Genomic DNA, 18,860 nt, shown 5'->3' with positions numbered 1-18,860 from the left:
CCTGGAGCAGAGCAGCTGATATTATGTGAGCATGAACCATCATCCTTTATGCAGCTTAGGATGTCACTAAACAGAAATCTGTAGAAAAAATTGTTCCAAGTGAAACAAGTGATGCAGGAGAGGGATTTATTATGAAAAAATCTATTTATATAACAATGAATATGATCTCTTCCTATGATGAGAGGCATGGTTTTTCATAACGATTATCAGTTTGAACCCAAGGATTATGAAATGGAAGCTCCTAATTAAACAGGAAAAAACTCCCCAATTAGCCTTCTATATAACAAGTATCCACCAACCAGTGTGAAAAGCACTGCAGACTTCTGGTGTAGAAAATGATATCATCATTATTATTTTAACTTCTCTTAAACACATATAAATAGGATGTTTCTCACTGCCAGTTTTTTTAAAGGAATTTTTCTCTTGCTTATTCAGAGTTATCAGGGTGTGGGATGCTCAGAGCAAAATCTCCTGCTTTGAGTTTTCTTCTTTATTTTTCTCGTTAGCAATGCCTCTCATTATGTTTATTTGCTATTTAACTTGACTCAGAACACTGCTGTTAAGTAATAGGTGTCACCTGATGAGAATCAAAGCTCGGAGCTCTGCTGGGGGAGTACCAACCCACAGTCGTGCTTCCCGAGCACTCAGCAGGCTGGCGAGGGCTCCAGTGAATAGAAGAGAGTTTTGAGACTCATCAGCTTTCTAAGAACCAAAATGGATCATGCTGGTGAGTCCTTTTGGCAGCAACTGGGTGCTAAAGGCTTTGGCATCTCAGCACCAGAAGCGGCCTATGGGAGGTACAGTTATATAGGGGAATTCCAGCAACTGGGAAATAAATAGATTTTAAAAAGCCTCCCACTGCTGCAGTGTTACCTACTGAAGCTTAGGCTGTCTGAAGAAATCTGTTCTTGTTGGGTTTTTTCTTTTTTTGTCCTTGCTGAGAATTCAGCCCTGGTGTACAAAACCTCCTGGCATCACTAGGAATTTCAGAGGATCCTTTCTCATTTTGCTGTATTGACATCCAGCTATTGTCAGCAAGAGGAATTCAGTGTTTGTGACAGGCTGTAAGCGTGGGTCCAGTCAGCCCTGCGGACTTCGCCGCAGTCATCATTGAGGGAAGGCTCTCCTTTCTAGAGCAGAAATGCAGGAAATGGTTGTCCTGAGCTCCTGTGGTTCTGCTAGACATTTGGAATGTTCTGCTCTCAGAAATGTGATGTCCTGTGATGATCTTTCATCTCCCTCCCAGCACAGCTCTTCTTGTCTCTACAAACTCCACAAAAGTAGTATTTGATGCAGCAATGAGAAATCCATTTAGAGGACACTATGTGAATTTCCCTAAATGTTTATGTTCTGAAGTCATCTTGGTGCCTCCTTCTGGTGAGGCTGGCTGGGAGACAAAGGAAATTGTAGCCCTTGATAGCATAGGGCATTAAATTCTTTTTGTGAAAGAAAGAAAAGGGGAGAGGGAAGGAAGAGATAATGAGTAGGAGGAAAGAGGGGGGAAAAATATATTTCTATTGCACTGCACAAACCAACAACATTGCCCAACAATTCCAATATTCCCAAAGGGCTGTATTGGGCAGGAACCCTTCTGCTGCTACCTGAAGCAAAGCATCAGCACAGTTTTTCTTTATAGGACAAAACATAAGAGCATTTGATTCTGTTATAGGGTTTGGTTTTTTTTGTTGGCTTGCAGTCACTGAAGACAGACCTCACTGTAAGTAAATCCTGTGCTGTGGTGCTGTTCCTTCTTTTAAACTGAAAAAATTGAAATACTTCCACAAAATGCTTCTGTAGAAAATCTTGAACTGTGCTGTCAGTTGGTCTTATCTGCATATTTTGATGGACAGCTCCCAAACTAGTTTAGCTTAAATTAACTTTTCTCATTTTGGAGACGAGCTCTTGTCCTAATTTAAACAAGTGTTCCAATTGATTTCAGTAGGAAATAGGAGTACACACCTTTCATTTTCAGCACAGGGGAGGAATTTGAAATCCAACTGTGTGATTTAGGAGCAAAAATTCAATTAAAACTTGCAGGGGTTTGCATCCGTAACTCATTCTAGAAAATCTTACATCAGAGTAAGGTACAGTTCATGAATTAAAAGGGAAACATTTAAATAGCTGAGAGGTGTGACTTTAACAGATATTTTTTTTTGTTTTGAAGGGTTTCTGAATCCCGCCACTTACACCTGTACATGCCGGCTGGAATGGCATTCCTGGCAGCCATCACATCAGTTGTCTATTACCACAATATTGAAACATCCAATTTCCCCAAGCTGTTAATAGGTATGTCTCAAAATCTATGCACCCAGAAGTGTGGCTGTGGTGCTGTGTGTCTGCTTCCTTGGTGACAGGTTACTGCAGTCTTCTAGAACCAAAGCTACCCCTCTATGTGTGCTCAAACATTTCATTATTTTTGATGCTTTTAACTTCTAATAATAGTCTGTGTTATGTTCTCAGGGATTCAATGAGCTAAAGACTTCTCTAGAAAAAACTGCTTTTGTGAGAAAAGTAGCATGGGAAATTGTTGACTGTAAATCCAAACCCCCTTGTCAACCTGTTGTGTGGAAGCATGATGTAAGAGTGAAGAAATCTTCGTGTTCGTGGTCTTTTGAAATATGCAAGGAACTAAGGAATGACATCCCTGACTTTCAGTGATGAATATATTACTCTGCCTGCTTGCTCTTGCTTCATCTTTCTAAAACTCCCTTTGAAAACTGCTTTAAGGCCTTTTGAATGGAAAATGCTATGAATGAGAACTACCTAGTCTACTCTGTATTTTGCCAGACTGTGAATAAAATGTAGCTATAGAAAATCCACTGCTGGTGGTGGTCATGAGTTGTTCATGTTCTCATTTGTTTAAGTAGACTGCAGTCTGGGGATGTCCACATGCTTCGTCACATCTTGTTACCTGTTATTTCTTTGGTTCTGGCTCATTAAATTTTCTTTGAGCTGGATTTCTCTATCAATAGATTCTGCTAAAGTTTGTCTTCTGCCATTGTAGCTCTGTGTACCAAAGTTTTGTTCTAGTTTTTGTCAGGTGGGGAAAAGTCAGTAATAACTAGATTTGAGAAAGCTTTTAAATATTGAAGATTATTTTGACCTGCATGGTGGCGTAAGTGAGAGTCCTGTTTTGCAGAAATAGGCTGTAACTCCTGGAAAAAAAAATTCCTCTCCAAAGACTTAGATTTCTATCCAGGCTTAGCAACCTTTATGTCTTCTCATTTGGGACTGCTTTTCTTCCTGTCCCTTCTTTTAAGTAGGAATCTTCTGTATCCTTTAAGAAAAGGTGAGGTCATTAAGTTGCTTTTTAAATAAGTCAACAGAGTATTTTTAATGCTTTCTCACAGGAAGGCATTATGCCTCAGGAAGCAAGCCTGTTACAGTTGCCTGTAAAGCGAGCAGTGATTTTTGTGGTTTTGTTTTTTAGGTTGTTTTGTTGTTTCGGCTTTTTGTTGTTATTTCAGATGTATAATGCAATGTTAAATAATTTAGTGTTACAGCCACATTCCTGCTGTTAAGTCTTTGAAAAGGGTAGCAAAGTTACAGCTGGTAGTTGATTACCCATTTTTGCATAATTCCTGCTCAGTAGAGATTTCTTTTTTATGATAATGCTTTTCAGTGTTTAGAGTGCTGATGCCAGATAAACTCTGGACAATACTTGAATACTAAAAAGTTGTACCAACAAATACCAACACTTACTTAAGTATTATGAATGAATTTTAATTTTGTAAGAATTTCCAAGGAATAGACTCCCTCAGAAAATCTGGTCTTGGGCAAATAGCTTTTAGGCAAAAAAGAAAATTAGACCATCACAGTCTTTACCACTTATTTTGTCTGATTTGAATTTTAGTCCAAAATCTTCACAAGCTGATGGTCTTTGATTTTTATTGTATTTTTCTTTTGTTTTTATTTGTCCTAAGACAGGCATTTCTGGAAGTATCTAGCCTTTGTTTTTAACTGCACAAACTGTGGGGATTGTTAGTTATCTTTCAATCTTAATTGCAGCTACTCTGTATTGACATCTGGGATGAGGCAATGAGCATTTTATGCAAATAAGCCCAGTATGGATAGTTAAATTATACCTTTACTCACCGTCAACCCACTAGAGTGCAGTGTGGCCATGAAGCAGCTTTGCCTTAGAGCCTCATTTTATTAGGTAAATGAGAACCAGGAGGGAAAGATAAAGTTGTTAATAAGCTTTTTGCTGGGTGTGTGGGAAACTGGGCTCGTGTAGAAGAGATCTAATGTTGCACACACAGAGCGAAGTAGAAGAGCTGATGTGACATCTTGCTGCTTCTGAGCATCAGTGAATTTCCAGCAAACTGCAGGGCATCATCTGCCTCAGCTGCAGGATGAATGCTCACAGCTGCAAAGAGTTGGTAGCTGTTTAAAACAAAGACTAACAGAGCCTTATCCAAAAACTATTAAACCCAGCAGGGGAACTCTTACTGATGCAGCGCAGTGGATCCTTGAAGGTCTGTTCATTAATTCTGAACAGGGTGAAATTTTCTAATCCCATGAAATTTTGAGATCTGCTGTTTTTTAAAGATCCTTTTCACTCTGTACCTTAAAGAATCTAAATCCATTTGTAGCTCTTCATAAACAACTAAGAGGCAGATACCATAACAGATGTGGGGATTAGCGTGTTTCCTTGGGTATGCAAATGGAGGACTCAAAGTTCCTCTGCTGATCCTGACCCTGCCTCTCAGCTTTAGCCCGGGCACTTGGCTATTTTGAAGTAGTAATTCTTAGTATTTCTTGTAAAAAAAAATGTTGACAAGGTTTGGAATATTTATTCGCTGACGCTAATGATTGAGTTCATGAATGCAGTTGAGTGATCTGACTATTGGAACTCCTTGATCTGGTCTGAATATGTTAATTTTCTGTATGATTTTGGTCTGTAATTATATTCCAGCAAATGTAGCTGTTCCCATGTAGTGCTCTCACCAGGGCACTCTCATAATAATGCTTATTTTGATGCTGTTTGCACCACATGGTTGCATAACATTTGTACAGTTAAGTAGGACTCGTCTTAGAATAGTTTTCATAGTGGATTGGAAAATCTGCTGGTTTCTCAATGTTTAAAATACACAGTGGTAGCTTCTGATTCCACTATTTTTTTTCAGTTAGTTTCTTTGTTTTAAAGATAAATAAACCTCAAAAATTAATAGTCAGAGAAAACTATGAAGCAACAGGACTTTGAGGTTTTATTCTGAAATGGGTGGTAGTGTGGGAGCATGTGAATTTTTTATTTTAAAAAAATCATCTTTTTTTTTAAACTAGTCTTAATTACATAATTGCAGTACTGTTGCAGTATATGCCACAGCATACGTCATAGTTGAGATGGCCACAATACACAGAGTGTCACCATACAATTTCAGAAAGCTTCAACCCATACAGAGTCACATCACCTCAGAAGGCTACAAGCATCTGCTCCTTCTTGTTTTTTAGCCCAACCTTTTTTACCCCTCATGCTCATGCATTGCACCTGTGTGCCCTCTGCTCCCTTTGGTGGTTGGTCAGTGCACCTGGGCACTCTGTGTCTCATTACCTTCAGTATTAGTCACCTGTCCTGCACAGCTGTAGCCCACTGGGCATGAGGCTCTGCTGCAGCCTCACTCCTAATTACCACAAACTGTGTACCTACACCTTACTACTACTAGATGAGGATCTATTTTTCTGAGTCAAAACTTTTGTCCCTTTGCATTGCAGTTGTTTCCCTTGGAATTGGTTTATTCTCTAAAATGGAACTTCTTGCATAAAAGTATTGCTTATTGCTTAGTACAAAAAAAAATCTCTCCAAACAGGCACAGCTTAATTAGTAAATCCCATCCAGTTCAATGTGTGGCTTTTTTTGATTTGGCTTAATTCAATAAAGAATTTGAGTTGCATATTGCCTTATTTTTCAGAGGTGTGGCCCAGGTGAGAATCTACACCCTGGTGGTGTGGGTTGAGGTATATCTTAGATGACCCAAGAAAAAGCAAGGTCTTTTAGGCATGTAGAATAGGTCTAAGGCAGTCCAGTAAATGCCTCTGTGGTCTGATCACTTTGTGGTTCAGACCAGTTTAAGTTCTCAGAGATAATTTCTAAAAACTCTCAGCCAAACTGTACTCAACAGTTTTTATAGATAAAAACATGATCTATAAAGAACAGAGCCACAATTGCATTTTCCAAGGAGCCTTGAGTGGCCTGTGAGCATTCTCCAGATCAGATTAGATACACTTGTATTCAAAAGTGAAAAGCTAATTCAAATGCTTCTAAGGAAGTGTGACAGCAAGTGGTTACTTATCACCTGAGAATGTTGTGTCTGGCATTTTATCATACTTCTTAGCTAAAAGATAAATAAATATTATAACAATAATAATAAAAGGTCATATAGGCCCTTATTTAAGCCCTAAATAGGAGAATGGCTCTGCTAGCTCTTATTTGTAATTCCAAGACCTACATAAATGCCTGTTGGTTTGGTTATTTTTTGGAAGCCTTCCACTAGTGGATATTTTCAGTGTGCAGTGTTTAAGTCCCTTTTATTCCAAGAGGGACGTGTTCTCAGCATGTTGTTGGAATAATGAAACAAAACAAGGCTCAACAGATAAAGGTGGTTAAGAGTAGAACAGCATGGAATGTAATTCTTGGATGAAGTGAGACTTTATAGTCAGAAGTACTGTGAATAGGGAGGGAGAGTGCCTCAAAGGAAGGAAGCAGTCTGAAACAGGATGAGAAGCAATCTAAGTTGGGAAGATGGTAGGAAGCCTCACATATAAAAAGCTAAAGTTTTACAAGAGAAATTTGGTAAGTATATCTTTAAAACCCTCTCTGCAACCACATCGGCCACTGGTGCAGTGTGCAAATACCTGTGTTTTCCTCTTATGAACTGGCCTCTTAATTTTAGAGGAAGAGTGGCTCCCTTGGCAAATATCCTAATGCACAGTGTTCCTGTACTGTTCCATTCACTGTCCTCATTAAAAGAAGAGGTTTTAACTTGATTTCTGTAGAAGCAGGACTGGCAGTCCCAAACCTGACATGGATTCTCCGCATTGAATTTAGCTTTGCTTGGAAGGGTAGCCCCAGAGTACATCTCCAGAGAGCTTTCTGGTGCCTCAGCGTAGCTGGAACACCACCAATTCTTTAAAATTTGTGCAACTTCCTGATGATTATCCATATTTAAGCTAGACTTACAGTTGCTAATGCCTTGGTTGAAGTCTTTCTGTGGTGTTCCGGCAAGACACTCGGAAAGCACATCCAGGCTTTTCTTGGCAGCTAGAGCTCATTCCATCTGTTGCACCATGGCGGATACAGCAGCAATGAAAGGTTTATTTAAAAGAATATAACCCTAGGAGGCATTTCCTTAAGAATAGGGAACAGGAACTGGCTTATGGTGTGATGAATGGTATGGAGAGTGCTTCCAAGCCACCAGAGCTTATTCCATGGATTATTTAGCTGGAGCTGATTATTTAGCATGAGCACCTTGAGACAAGAGGTTTCATAGAACACTAAAAAGTGAAAGTTGTATTCCATGAATGCCAGAATATCCTTCCTTGGTGTGACTGTTTTATCTACATTGTGAATTACATATATGGAATTTTTGTTGAATGATAACGCAGCAGCAGTTTGGACAAAGTATTTTAATATCTGTTCCTGACACATCCCAGAGATTTGCAGGGAATTTTAGTTCAAGCCACATTCATAGCAGTCTCGTAGCATGAACCAAATCTGAAAAAGATTATTCACAGGCACCTTCACTTCTGGAGCAGCACCCTCCCTTGGGCTGATGAGGTGGCACAGGTTTACAGCAGATGAAATTTCCTTCAGCAGACTTCACTTTGTGATACATTTGAAATATCACTAAATCTAATAGAAAAGGCATTTAGAACTAACATCATCTTAATATTTTAATGTTTTTAGAATTAAATTAGGGTTTTGCTTGACATAAGAAAGGCCACTCTCTGGTTTTATATGTTTTGTTGAATTCTTCTTTAATTATATTTTATAATGGCTTTGTATATTTTTGCAACTATGGAGCTGGTTAATTTGTTTGGGTTTTTTCTCTACAGCATTGCTGTTCTACTGGACTTTAGCTTTCATCACTAAAACCATCAAATTTGTGAAGTTCTGTGATAATGGGGTTGGATTTTCTCAGCTTCGATTTTGCCTCACAGGACTCTTGGTTGTTCTTTATGGAATGCTACTAGCTGTAGAAATCAATGTCATCAGGGTGAGGGTAAGTAACTATGCTAGAACTCTCCTTCTGTGGTTTTTATTGCTTGTTTTTGGGTTATTGGTATTTTCTTTAATCCCTTTTCTAGGTACTTGGTGTAAAATGCATTACTAAAGGAGAATGAAAAATACAGTTAGAAATAGAAATCTATTTGACTGTCAAGGGTTAATGCTATTTTACTTGGCCAGATGAATGTGTAATTTCAAAAAATGCCAGACTCTGTTGTTGATAATTTAAGATAAATTTCATCTGTTTGAGTTTGTAGTAAATTTTTTAATTATTCTGTTTCAGTCACGAGAGCCAAGTATTTCTGACTCAAGAGAAGACTGGTAGAAAGGAATTGTCTGCTCTATCAGAGAATATCTTAGACATACAAATAGCATCTCTCATTTTCCAGGAGACAATCACAACAAGTGATTTATTTCGGCTACTAGGGTTCCTCCCAGCTATATTTTTTTTTTCTCTGCAATGTCTGCAGTCATAGTCTCCCAAGTTTCAGTTTAGACTGCTGGATACATAAATTCCAAAGTTCCCTTGAGCTGGCACTCACCACATGTGCAGACAAATTAAATTTAGGAGGGAAAGAAATATTCCCATGTAATTTTTTTTTTTTTTTTTTTGCTGCAGCACCAGTAGCTCCATGTTCTGAGCTAACAAATGTGAAGCAGTGTGGTGTGGGAGATTAATCCTAGTGATGATTTCAGGGCTGTGCCATAGCTCCTGTGTCCCACGTTGTGCTGCCTGGAACTTGAAGCAATGCTGGAGCTGTACTGTTTAAATAATTGAGGGGGTCATGTCTCAAGTGAAAAGACAAGAGGAAACCTTCAGTTGCACCCTAGAGGTTCAGATTAGTTATTTAAAAAACATTTTTTTACTGAAACAGGGGCTAGGCACTGGAATAAGTTGCCCAGGGAGGTGGTGGAGTCACTGCATCTAGAAGTGTTCCAGAGGTGTCTGGAGATATGGTGTAGGGGTGATTAGGATGGTTCTGGTTTGGTGGTTGTACTGTATGATCTTTAAGGTCTCCCAACTGTGATGATTCTGATTCTATAAGGTGGCTTCTTTTTTTTTTTTTCCCTGCAAGTATGCAGATTTTTGCACCATAAGCAGAGGCCTAGTGAATTATAAGAATTGCTTATTTCTGGACTGGATCCTTCTGATTATCCTCAGTACCTGAGGAAACTGGATTGCTGTATTGGTTGTACTTGAATGTCTTTTAAGAAACCAAGACTGATTAATTGATTATCTGCAATGTCCTTATCTATTCTTTGTGCACTTGTATTTTCTACACATTGACCGTGGTTCTGCTGGGATTTTTCTGGATTTCAGAGGTATGTTTTCTTCAAAACTCCTAAAGAAGTTAAACCTCCTGAGGATCTACAGGATCTTGGTGTGCGATTCTTGCAGCCCTTTGTGAATCTGTTATCCAAAGGAACATACTGGTGGATGAACACATTCATCAAGACTGCCCATAAAAAACCAATAGACTTGAAAACCATAGGCAAGCTTCCCATTGCTATGAGAGCTCTGACCAATTACATTCGCCTTAATGAGGCCTTTGAAGCACAGAAGGTATGCAAAACATGCAATTATGCCTGTCTGCTTACTCAGAGCTAGTGTTTTTCATTACTTTTTATCATATAAGCATGACACAAAGAGATATAAACAGATGTTGTGGGGGGATAGAATAGAGATGGTATAGAAAGTAACCTTACCCCTAAGGAGTTGCATCTGGGCCAATTATCAAAAATGAGGAGGAGGCCTAACTTCAACAGGCCACAGCTGTAATTAATAAGAACAACAGGAGCTATAAAAGAGTGGGTTGGTTTGTTAAGAGAACACGCCCTGAAGCAGGAAGGGAACTGGAGTCAGTCGGTTACCTGGTGAGAGAGGAAGGGTGTGCTCGGAGGAGCTGCTCACCAGAAAACACTGAAAAGGTACGAAACTTTTGTAATAACGAGATGATAGTATAAAATTCCTGTTACATATATGCATATATGACGACAAGGTATGATGCAAATGAAGTATGCGTTGGCATAGCAGTCCTTGTACCAAGAGAACGCATTCTCAGTTGTACCTCATACAAATAATGAAGTTTCTCTAATCCAACGTGCATGTCAAACATATTACTGGTTAAATGTGTGTAAAATACATACGACCTCTATTTTGATGTGGAAAGTAATCATGGACTGTGTTCACTGAATACCATTATTCCTCCTAATAAGACCCTGGAAACATTCAGTTATACAGTCTGCATTAATTAGGCCTTCCAGGGCTATTTTTTTTCTATGTTCCTTCAGTTACAGTTTGTCCATAGAAGAGTTTAAGCCTGAAACTACCTTGGCTCAAATTAATTTTCACTCCTCAGTGGGAGCTGAGTGTGTACGGGATTCTAAGAGAACTTGTTTGCATCCTGCCTAACAAGTGTATGCTTCCAGTCTCTGTGTTCACCAGAGAACAAAAACCTGTCACTTCCCTCCCTCTTTTATTTCCTTCATTAGCAGGCCACAAACAACACACTTACTTGATCCCTATTAAGGGTAGGAAAGAAATCATGGTTCTTTTTGTGGAGAGAAGTGCAAATTATTGCTTTGCCCTGACTCTACAAAAAGAAACAATAGTTGTAGTTCCTCTGCTTTCTACCTGAGAGATTACAAATGGTTGTCAATGAATTAAAGCAGTGATAAAGATACCCAGGATTTATCAGGGCTGAGGTAAATTTATAATGTCATTCTTATTAATTTTAATCTTATTTGGACCAGAACAAAAGATCATCATCTCCCCAAGGATCCAGATTCATTTGGCGTGCTCTCTGCTGTGCTTTTGGAAGACCCTTACTTCTGAGCAGCACATTCCGTATTCTGGCTGACTTGCTTGGATTCGCCGGGCCGCTCTGCATCTCTGGGATTGTTCACAACGTTGGAAAAGGAAATAACACCATCCGCCCACAGGTACTGTCAAAATGTCATCAAAAGAGAGGAGTCCAAAAAGGGATGCTGTGACTCTGCATTGTTTGTCCTCAGGAAGGAAAGCGACTCTGTGCTGTGTTTGTGAGTGCTGGCATTGCCAGTGTGAATGTGCTGCCTGATACCCACTCATACTGTGATGGAGGGCATCCAGTGCAGGGCAACAAAGGTGATTAAGGGACTGGAGTATCTCTTGCAAGAACAGGCTGAGGGAGCTGGACCTGTTCAGCCTCAAGAAGACGTGACTGGGAGGGGACATCATCAGTTTATGTAGATATCCAAAGGGAGGGTCTCAAGAGGATGGAGCCAGGCTCTGCTTGGTGCTGCCAAGCAATAGGACAAGAGGCCATGGGCAGAAAATGATGCACAGAAAGTTCCACCTGAACATGAGGAAAAACTTCTTTACAGTGTGGGTTACTGAGCACTGGAACAGGTTGCCCAGAGAGGTTGTGGAGTCTCCCTTGCTGGAGATACTCGAGCAGTTGGGATGCAATCCTGTGCCATGTGCTCAGGGATGACTCTACTTGAGCAGGGAGGTTGGGCTAGATAACCTCCAGTAGTCCCTTCCAACCTGATCCATTCTGTGATTCTTTTGGGGGCAAAATATGTGAGCTATGAATCTAGTCAGCCTTGCACTCTGGAAAATAACCTCATTCAAGAGAACAGTGAAGCATATGCAGAATCCCCTCAATATTGAAAGGAATTTAGGTGTAGACATTCAGTCAAGTATGTGACTGAGTGTTTTCCAGAAAGGAAAACTGTGTTTTTAACAGGCTTGGCTTTTCATTTCTAAAAATGAGGGATATCTAAGAGGATTAAAGCAGAGTTTTTTCATCATCATAAAATGCCAAGTAATTTAACTGTGACCAAGCATTACCTCTGGTGCCTTTGGGGAGGTTAGTTTTGAAAGATGAACTGAAACATATTTTTAAAGGATGCTATTTAAATGAATGCTCTCCAAGAGAAAGCAGACATATTTCTTGATTAACTAAAAATAAAAAAATTACTCAGGAAGCATCTTTTCATTACAAGGTGAGGTCACTCAGGCTGGATTTCTACAAGATAGATCAGTTTATTTCTGCAGCTCACTTAGTGTCTGATATAAGCCTTTTTCTAAAGTCTGTTGACACTAATGGAAATATACCCATCCATTTAAGTACACTTTGGATTAGGTCCACTGTAAATATTGAAGTCCATCAGCTGCAGTGCAGAAAATTTAACAAAAGCCTCTGGCTAAAATTAACTGTTTGTCCATTTTGCAACCCTTATCCTAATATTTGGAAAGTTTATTATAGTGAGTAGGTTCAATGGAAACCAGTTAAAACAGGAAATGGGAAAATTAAGACTATAGTACTATGTTGCAGCAAAGTACTGTGGAAGCTCTTGAGCTCTGCTTTTCAATAATTTGTTTGGAACACTGTTTCAGCTGAAATTGTGATTTGATGTAATTTACAGATTGTCCTATTTAATTTTCCTCTAAAATTGTCAGCTACCACTTCTCTGTGAAAAAGAAAAAGTTCAGGTCTGGTCCTGATAGGCCCTAAGCAGAGCTTCACCAGCCTAGAATCCTCACTCACTAGCTGAGCAGTAGCCTCACTGTTGTTATTGACATAATTTGGGATCACCTAACAGCAATATTCACTTATGGTCATAGTCCACAAGTGACACTTAAGGGTGTATTTTAGCTTTGCTTATGTTTTCCTTATGTTTTGACATTGTGGGGTTTTTTTTCTGGTAAGGGTCTAACTACATTTAAGTTTGAAAATTGCTTTTGCTGGGTGAGATGAAATATCTTTCTAATGAAGATATTCAAGTTCTATTCAAACTATCTGGAAGCAGACTGGGGTGTTCAGGAGGGCTCCCGTGTGTGTTCACATAAGTAGCCAACTTGGTCTGTTTTGGAAAGAAATACACCAGCTCTACTGCTAGGAATGTTATATCTCTGCTTGTAATGAGTCAAAAGTATCAAACCTTGCCTTATAGTTTACCCCTGTGAGCCTCACAGGTGTGATAAACAAGTTTTTTAAAATTATGTAATATGAAGGTGATGATAAGTGGGGGGAAACAGTTTTTGTTCTTGACGTGCTGCTGAGTTTGAGGGCACTGGAAAGAGTTGCCACACAGTGGGATAGAATCAGATAAGCAATAGAAGTTGAAAGTACAATGGAGGGTGTCTTTTACCCATCTCTTACCCAGCTACATCTTAAATATTTAGATTGAGATATTGTAATGAGTCAACTGTATCTTTCAAAGAAAAATTCTCTTTGTGAAACTGAAGGCACAGAGATAGTATAATTGTTCTGTTCCTCAGGTCCTTTGTGACAGTTATCACCCACCATGGAGCTGTAACTCAGATCACATGGGTGTCACAGGCAGTATTAACTGCTCAAGTTAGTGCTGTAGTTAGTCAGAGCACGACAGTGTCTTAAATTCTGTCATGCTCTTCATGTTTATTTATAACTCCAGTATCAATATTTATGGCCACCCCAGAACATTCCTATGGCACGGATTTCTCTGAGTGTTAATCATTTCACGCTGAAGAGACTGACGGAATGATAACCTTTATCATTTGCTGGTAGCATCTTCCACGTTGCAACATTAGGATTAGCAGTTCCAGTATTAGGAGTGGCTGCTGACATAACACATTTAGAGATGCAACAAACTCATTATTTAAAAAACTCTAGAAGTCATAGGACCCAATGGAGCAAAAAGCCCAGTATTGACATTAAGATTGTGTGAGTCTAGAGTCTTTCTGCATTTAAATAGCAGCTTTTTGCTCAGCCTTTTACTGGTTAGAGCAACTTTTAAGAATTGGTGTTACTCTGAAGTTGTCTGGAAGGTGGGACACTGAATATTCCCAAAGCCATTTCTGAAAATGAAACATCTAATTATTACTGTCAACTTCTCAAACAAGGTTATTTGCCTTATGTGTGATGGGTTCAGGAAGTGTTCAGGTATTTCTGAGTTTCCTGCAGGCTGACAAGTGTGTGTAGAACCTAGTGTAGCTTAAACACAGGTATGCTCAGTAGGCCATAATGGCCTGATAATGCCTCTGAGGTTTGGCAAACATCTTGCTATGAGCGAGTGTGTGATCTTTATGTATATATATATGTTTGTCCTCTTTTTCTCTCAAGGGAGTATTAGAAGAAAGGATGAGAATATTCATCTCACTTTCCCTCCTTGTCTATTATATAATGTTTTGATGGGAATCAGTGCTGCACCAGAATTTCATTGCTAGCCAAGCATGATTTGTCAAACATAGTTGTGGGGAAAAAAAAAGGTATTCTTTTACATACAGTAAAAAATTGCATTAGCTGCAGAGATTAGCAGTACTGGCCAGATGTGAGTGGTGGACAGCACTGAAAACCTGAACTTTTAAGACTGTAAATAATCTGGAAGAGAAACTAATTTTTAGTGTACTATAGACTATTTGTAGTATAAAATGCTGCTGTAGCCTATGAATTGCTATGGGGTAAGTAATAAATTAGGGCTTGAAAATCCCTTCAGGGTGCAAATAGGTAAAATAGCATTTAAATATCTCTTTATCTGAACTATAATTGCTGACATGTACTGTAATTGTTCAAAGTTCTACATTTAATACAGATTTTAAAATCTTCCTCCTTTTACATTCCTTGTCACCTCTGCTCCTCTCTTCTTCTTTGCTTAATATCTCTGGCACTGATTGGGCAATTTTTTGGTTCATTTGGCCTATTATTTTTTTCCTGGGCTGATTTTCTTATCTCAATGATTTGAATTGGCTCAGGAAGAAATCCAGTTAGCTCCCCAGCTAGTGCACAGTAAGCAATAGAGGCGTGAATGTTGGAGCAACCAGGGTATAAATAAGAGTAGGGATAAGTGTGTTCCTTTTCCAGCTGGCTCAGCCAAAAGAACAGCTTAAATACCTAAATTTTGCCTCTGTATGAACTTGCCATGTGGGGTTTTTAGGAAGTTAACTGCAAGGTGCAGATCAGATCTAATGAAATGTACAGACACTGAGAGTTTGTGAAATGTAGCTGATTAACTGTGGAAACTTCAACAGCAAAGAAACTATGTAGGCAAGAAAAAATGTGCTGAGCAAGGGATACAGCAGGAGTGTAAATGGCAAGAAAACCCTCTTAAAGGGAATAGAAGGAGTCATCTTCTTAATTTTGCATTCAATGGAAGCCCAGTCCCAAAATCAAAGTTTTGAAGGAGTCAAGAGCAAAAAGAGGAAGATGAAGACGTTTTAGATACGGAAGGCTTTTCATGGTGAGCCAGTCTCTCAAATTGTTGTAGCACGAAAGACGTCAGCTTGTTAAATAAATGCACTGTTTTCCCATTGAGCTGTAGACATGCTTCAAAATGCACTTTGGTGATCTCATGAGCTTGCTGGAAGGTAATGACCATATATAAAAGTAAACAAGATGCTGCAGGCCAAAATAATTTGCATGGTTTCAGGTGTTTTGGGCTTTTTTTACAAGTTCTGAAGGTCATTTTTAGTATTCAGTAACCTGAAGTGTTAAAATAAAGAGAGTAATTTTTTCCCAAAGGATGTTAACTGTTCCTTTTTGATGATGGGCAGTGCACATTTTTTTAATAAATGACCATATGGAGTGTCCTAGAGTTTTGGAAGGATATCAGAACTCCTATAAGCGTCATTTTGCATTTAAGTGAAGCTTACTGAGTTGGCATGTTAGGAGACTGCTTCTTTGAAGTGATAAACTGTGAGGTTTCAGACAAGGTTGGGAGCACTTTCAAAGTAATAAACTGTGATTATCTCTGCTTATTAATTATGCAAATTACCATTGCACCTGATTTCTAACTTTCTTTCTTTTTACAGACTAAAATTCTTGGCGTTTTCTTTATTTCATCGCAAGAGTTCCTGTCCAATGCTTATGTTTTGGCTGTACTCTTATTTTTTGCCCTTCTATTGCAAAGGACATTTCTGCAAGCATCATACTATGTTGCTATTGAAACAGGAATCAACTTGAGAGGCGCAATACAGGTACCCAATATATTACTAATTAACCTTTTCACATCCCCATAAACATGTAGGTGTAAATATAAATGATATAGTTGTTAAATTCTGAAATGCTTCTCTCCTGAAATATGTTGAATGTACCATTACTGTTAGAAATTGTGTTAGCCCTGAGTTGTTTCCTTTACATCTTGTTTTGATGGTTTTATATAAATGTTTATTTTCAATATTCAATGCTGTATTTCTTCTTCCCTTGAAGCAAAAATTTGCTGATAGTAAAACTGAATGTATCCTTTGAAGTAGTTTAGGTGTGAACGGCACCTCTCCCATATCAAAGTCATTTTTTGATAACATTACATCCCATGCAAATAAAACATCTTTAAAATGTATTGTAAATATATTTTGGACAAAAGGCTAGGTTGTATTCCTAATGCATGGAGCACTGTTTTATTCCATGGGTTGTGCCACAAAATCTGCCAGGCACGGTGGAGTCTGTAAGCACTGAACATAAATCAGATTGCAAAAATGGGTCTGTATAGCTGACAACTACAGATCAAGGTTTGATGTAGCCTACAAAGCTCTGTGCCTGGAAGTGAGAGAATTTAGTGTAAGATTACAGTGTGGGATTGCCAAGGGCACTGACTGAAACCTGCCCTGTGAAAGCATGAAATCCAGGCTTAGTGTAACCTATAAGTTACACTATTTATCCCCTGAGCTGCATGGATCCTGTGGGGAGTCTCCGTGATGGATGGATGCTTTCAATAGCAGCCTAATTGTTTAATTCTCTTTTGATCTTGCACTTGGAAGCACTTATCAGCTGACAGACTTCTGGTTTTCATCCATTGGTTTTGCCTGACTAGAGTGAAGTATTATTTATTCTACAGGAATAAAAATTTGACCCAAAAGTACAAAAAAAAAAAAAATTGTGGCTTGTATCAAGTGAAAGATCTGCAAATGATTGAAAAATACAAGGACCAAAGCAAGTGCAATAGGGAAATAGTTGGAAAAGAGTGCTAAAGAAATTTTGTTTAAGAAAAGCTTTGTATTCATTGTTCTGGACAATAGAGGTCCAGATAATGCCAGTTGAACTATTCAAATTGGAAAAATTTTAGTCAGCAGTCTAAGAGGCAGATCAGTGTTAATGGTAGCCTCCCTGCCAATATTTTTATACTTTTTTTTTTTTTGCTATGTTTTTTACTTTTAAATCTTTTCTCTCCTCCTGTCCTGTGTAAATCTGCCACTGTTCAGTGTGTCCTATTTGATTTTTACCAATCTAGCTGGTAAAAGTGTGCTTTCGTTATTCTGTACTATATTATTTTTGTACCTGGTGCCTGATTCTGCCCTGAGACAACTGCTTAATTCAGTACAGAATTTTACCTGAGGCATTCACTGTCTGTGAATTAAACTGTGTAATGGAACTGAGTTCTCTAAGCAGAATGTAGCAATGTTCTCAGCCAGGAACATTGTGCTGAGGTTGGATGGGACCTGAGTCAATTGCCAGAGAAAAAGAACAAGGATTATAATACTTTAAGGATTATGTATTGAATCTAATAATATCTTAGTGTTAGTAACAGGAAGGGCACTCTGTGGAGATGCTGGAGGTGTAAATCAATAAGACAGTGAAACCTTTACTGCCCAAAAATGCCCAAGAACCACATTAGCTTGATTAACTATGAAGTTGCTGATGTGGTTCTTGGTCATTATTGGGCAGTATAGGTTTTATTCTCTTATTGATGCACAGGGATGAAAAAAGGGAGTACTTAGACAACTGAAATGAAGGTAACAGCACTGTGCTTTGTGTCAGTGAACGTGAGTAGCTTTAAATTTTAAGAAATAACTTAAAAGGCCAAACTTTGTTCTCTTCACTTAAGCTACTGGAAATATTGTTTGCCCTCAACGTGCTGGGCCTGGGGTTAGATGGAGCTGGAAGTCTCATTTTATTTCTGTATGCTAGTACCTGTTGATCTCTCTTCCAGACAAAAATATACAATAAAATTATGCAGCTTTCAACTTCTAACATGTCTATGGGGGAGATGACAGCAGGCCAGATCTGTAACCTGGTTGCCATAGACACAAATCAGCTGATGTGGTTCTTCTTCCTCTGCCCTAACCTTTGGGCTATGCCAGTACAGGTAAGGTGATTAAATGTGCTTTTGTTTTCAATGCACATCAGTCTCTAGTGGCTCATTGCATGCGAGTTTTATGAAAGTGGGGATATTAAAGAAGTTAAAGAATAACTTGAAATAAAATTTCAAGCTATTAACATCTAGAAATATTGTCTGTAATAGATTCCACATCTGTGACTGGACTTTAGGTATTTATGATTGTATTAGGATCTTGGCTGCTGCCAAAAATGCTTTGCATTTGTAACAAGAATTTATAGGGTGCAGCATGTTGCAGTGCATTCATTTATTATGTCAGGAAGTTAACTGGAAGATATTGCAATCATTTGTCTTCTGAATCCCAGCAGAAGCAAGAAAAGTAGCATAAATATGATTACATAGAGATGATGCTTTGGACATGCCTTGAAACTACTGCTGCTTTTTGGATGACAAACTCCACAGTTTGTCACTGTTTTTGGAGCCTTTTTTTTTGTTGTTATAACATATTTGTTATGCAAAATGGTTTTGCTACTTTATCCTCTGGTGTCTTTGGCCTCCTGTCTGATCCCTTCAGTCTCCTTTCCCATTTCGATCACCCTGTACTTCTATTTAAGAA

The 18,860-nt window shown here is 38.7% G+C and overlaps 1 protein-coding gene across 4 annotated transcripts in view; it reads left to right on the top strand.

The window, feature by feature from the left end:
• The window catches only part of ABCC8 (ATP binding cassette subfamily C member 8), an 83,008-nt gene that overhangs the window by 12,038 nt on the left and 52,110 nt on the right, over positions 1-18,860 (top strand). For all 4 annotated transcript variants that reach the window (XM_038137768.1, XM_038137766.1, XM_038137767.1 and 1 more), the window contains exons 3-8: positions 2,165-2,286; positions 8,056-8,222; positions 9,549-9,791; positions 10,982-11,170; positions 16,005-16,169; positions 18,119-18,274. In XM_038137768.1, the coding sequence (XP_037993696.1) occupies positions 2,196-2,286; positions 8,056-8,222; positions 9,549-9,791; positions 10,982-11,170; positions 16,005-16,169; positions 18,119-18,274 (1,011 nt within the window). In that variant the 5' untranslated portion in view covers positions 2,165-2,195. The remainder of the gene's footprint in view (positions 1-2,164; positions 2,287-8,055; positions 8,223-9,548; positions 9,792-10,981; positions 11,171-16,004; positions 16,170-18,118; positions 18,275-18,860) is intronic.

Source organism: Motacilla alba, chromosome 5, assembly GCF_015832195.1.
Source record: "Motacilla alba alba isolate MOTALB_02 chromosome 5, Motacilla_alba_V1.0_pri, whole genome shotgun sequence".
Classification (NCBI taxonomy): domain Eukaryota; kingdom Metazoa; phylum Chordata; class Aves; order Passeriformes; family Motacillidae; genus Motacilla; species Motacilla alba.
Note: the sequence above shows the minus strand (reverse complement) of the source record. Positions and strands in the feature narration are given on the sequence as shown.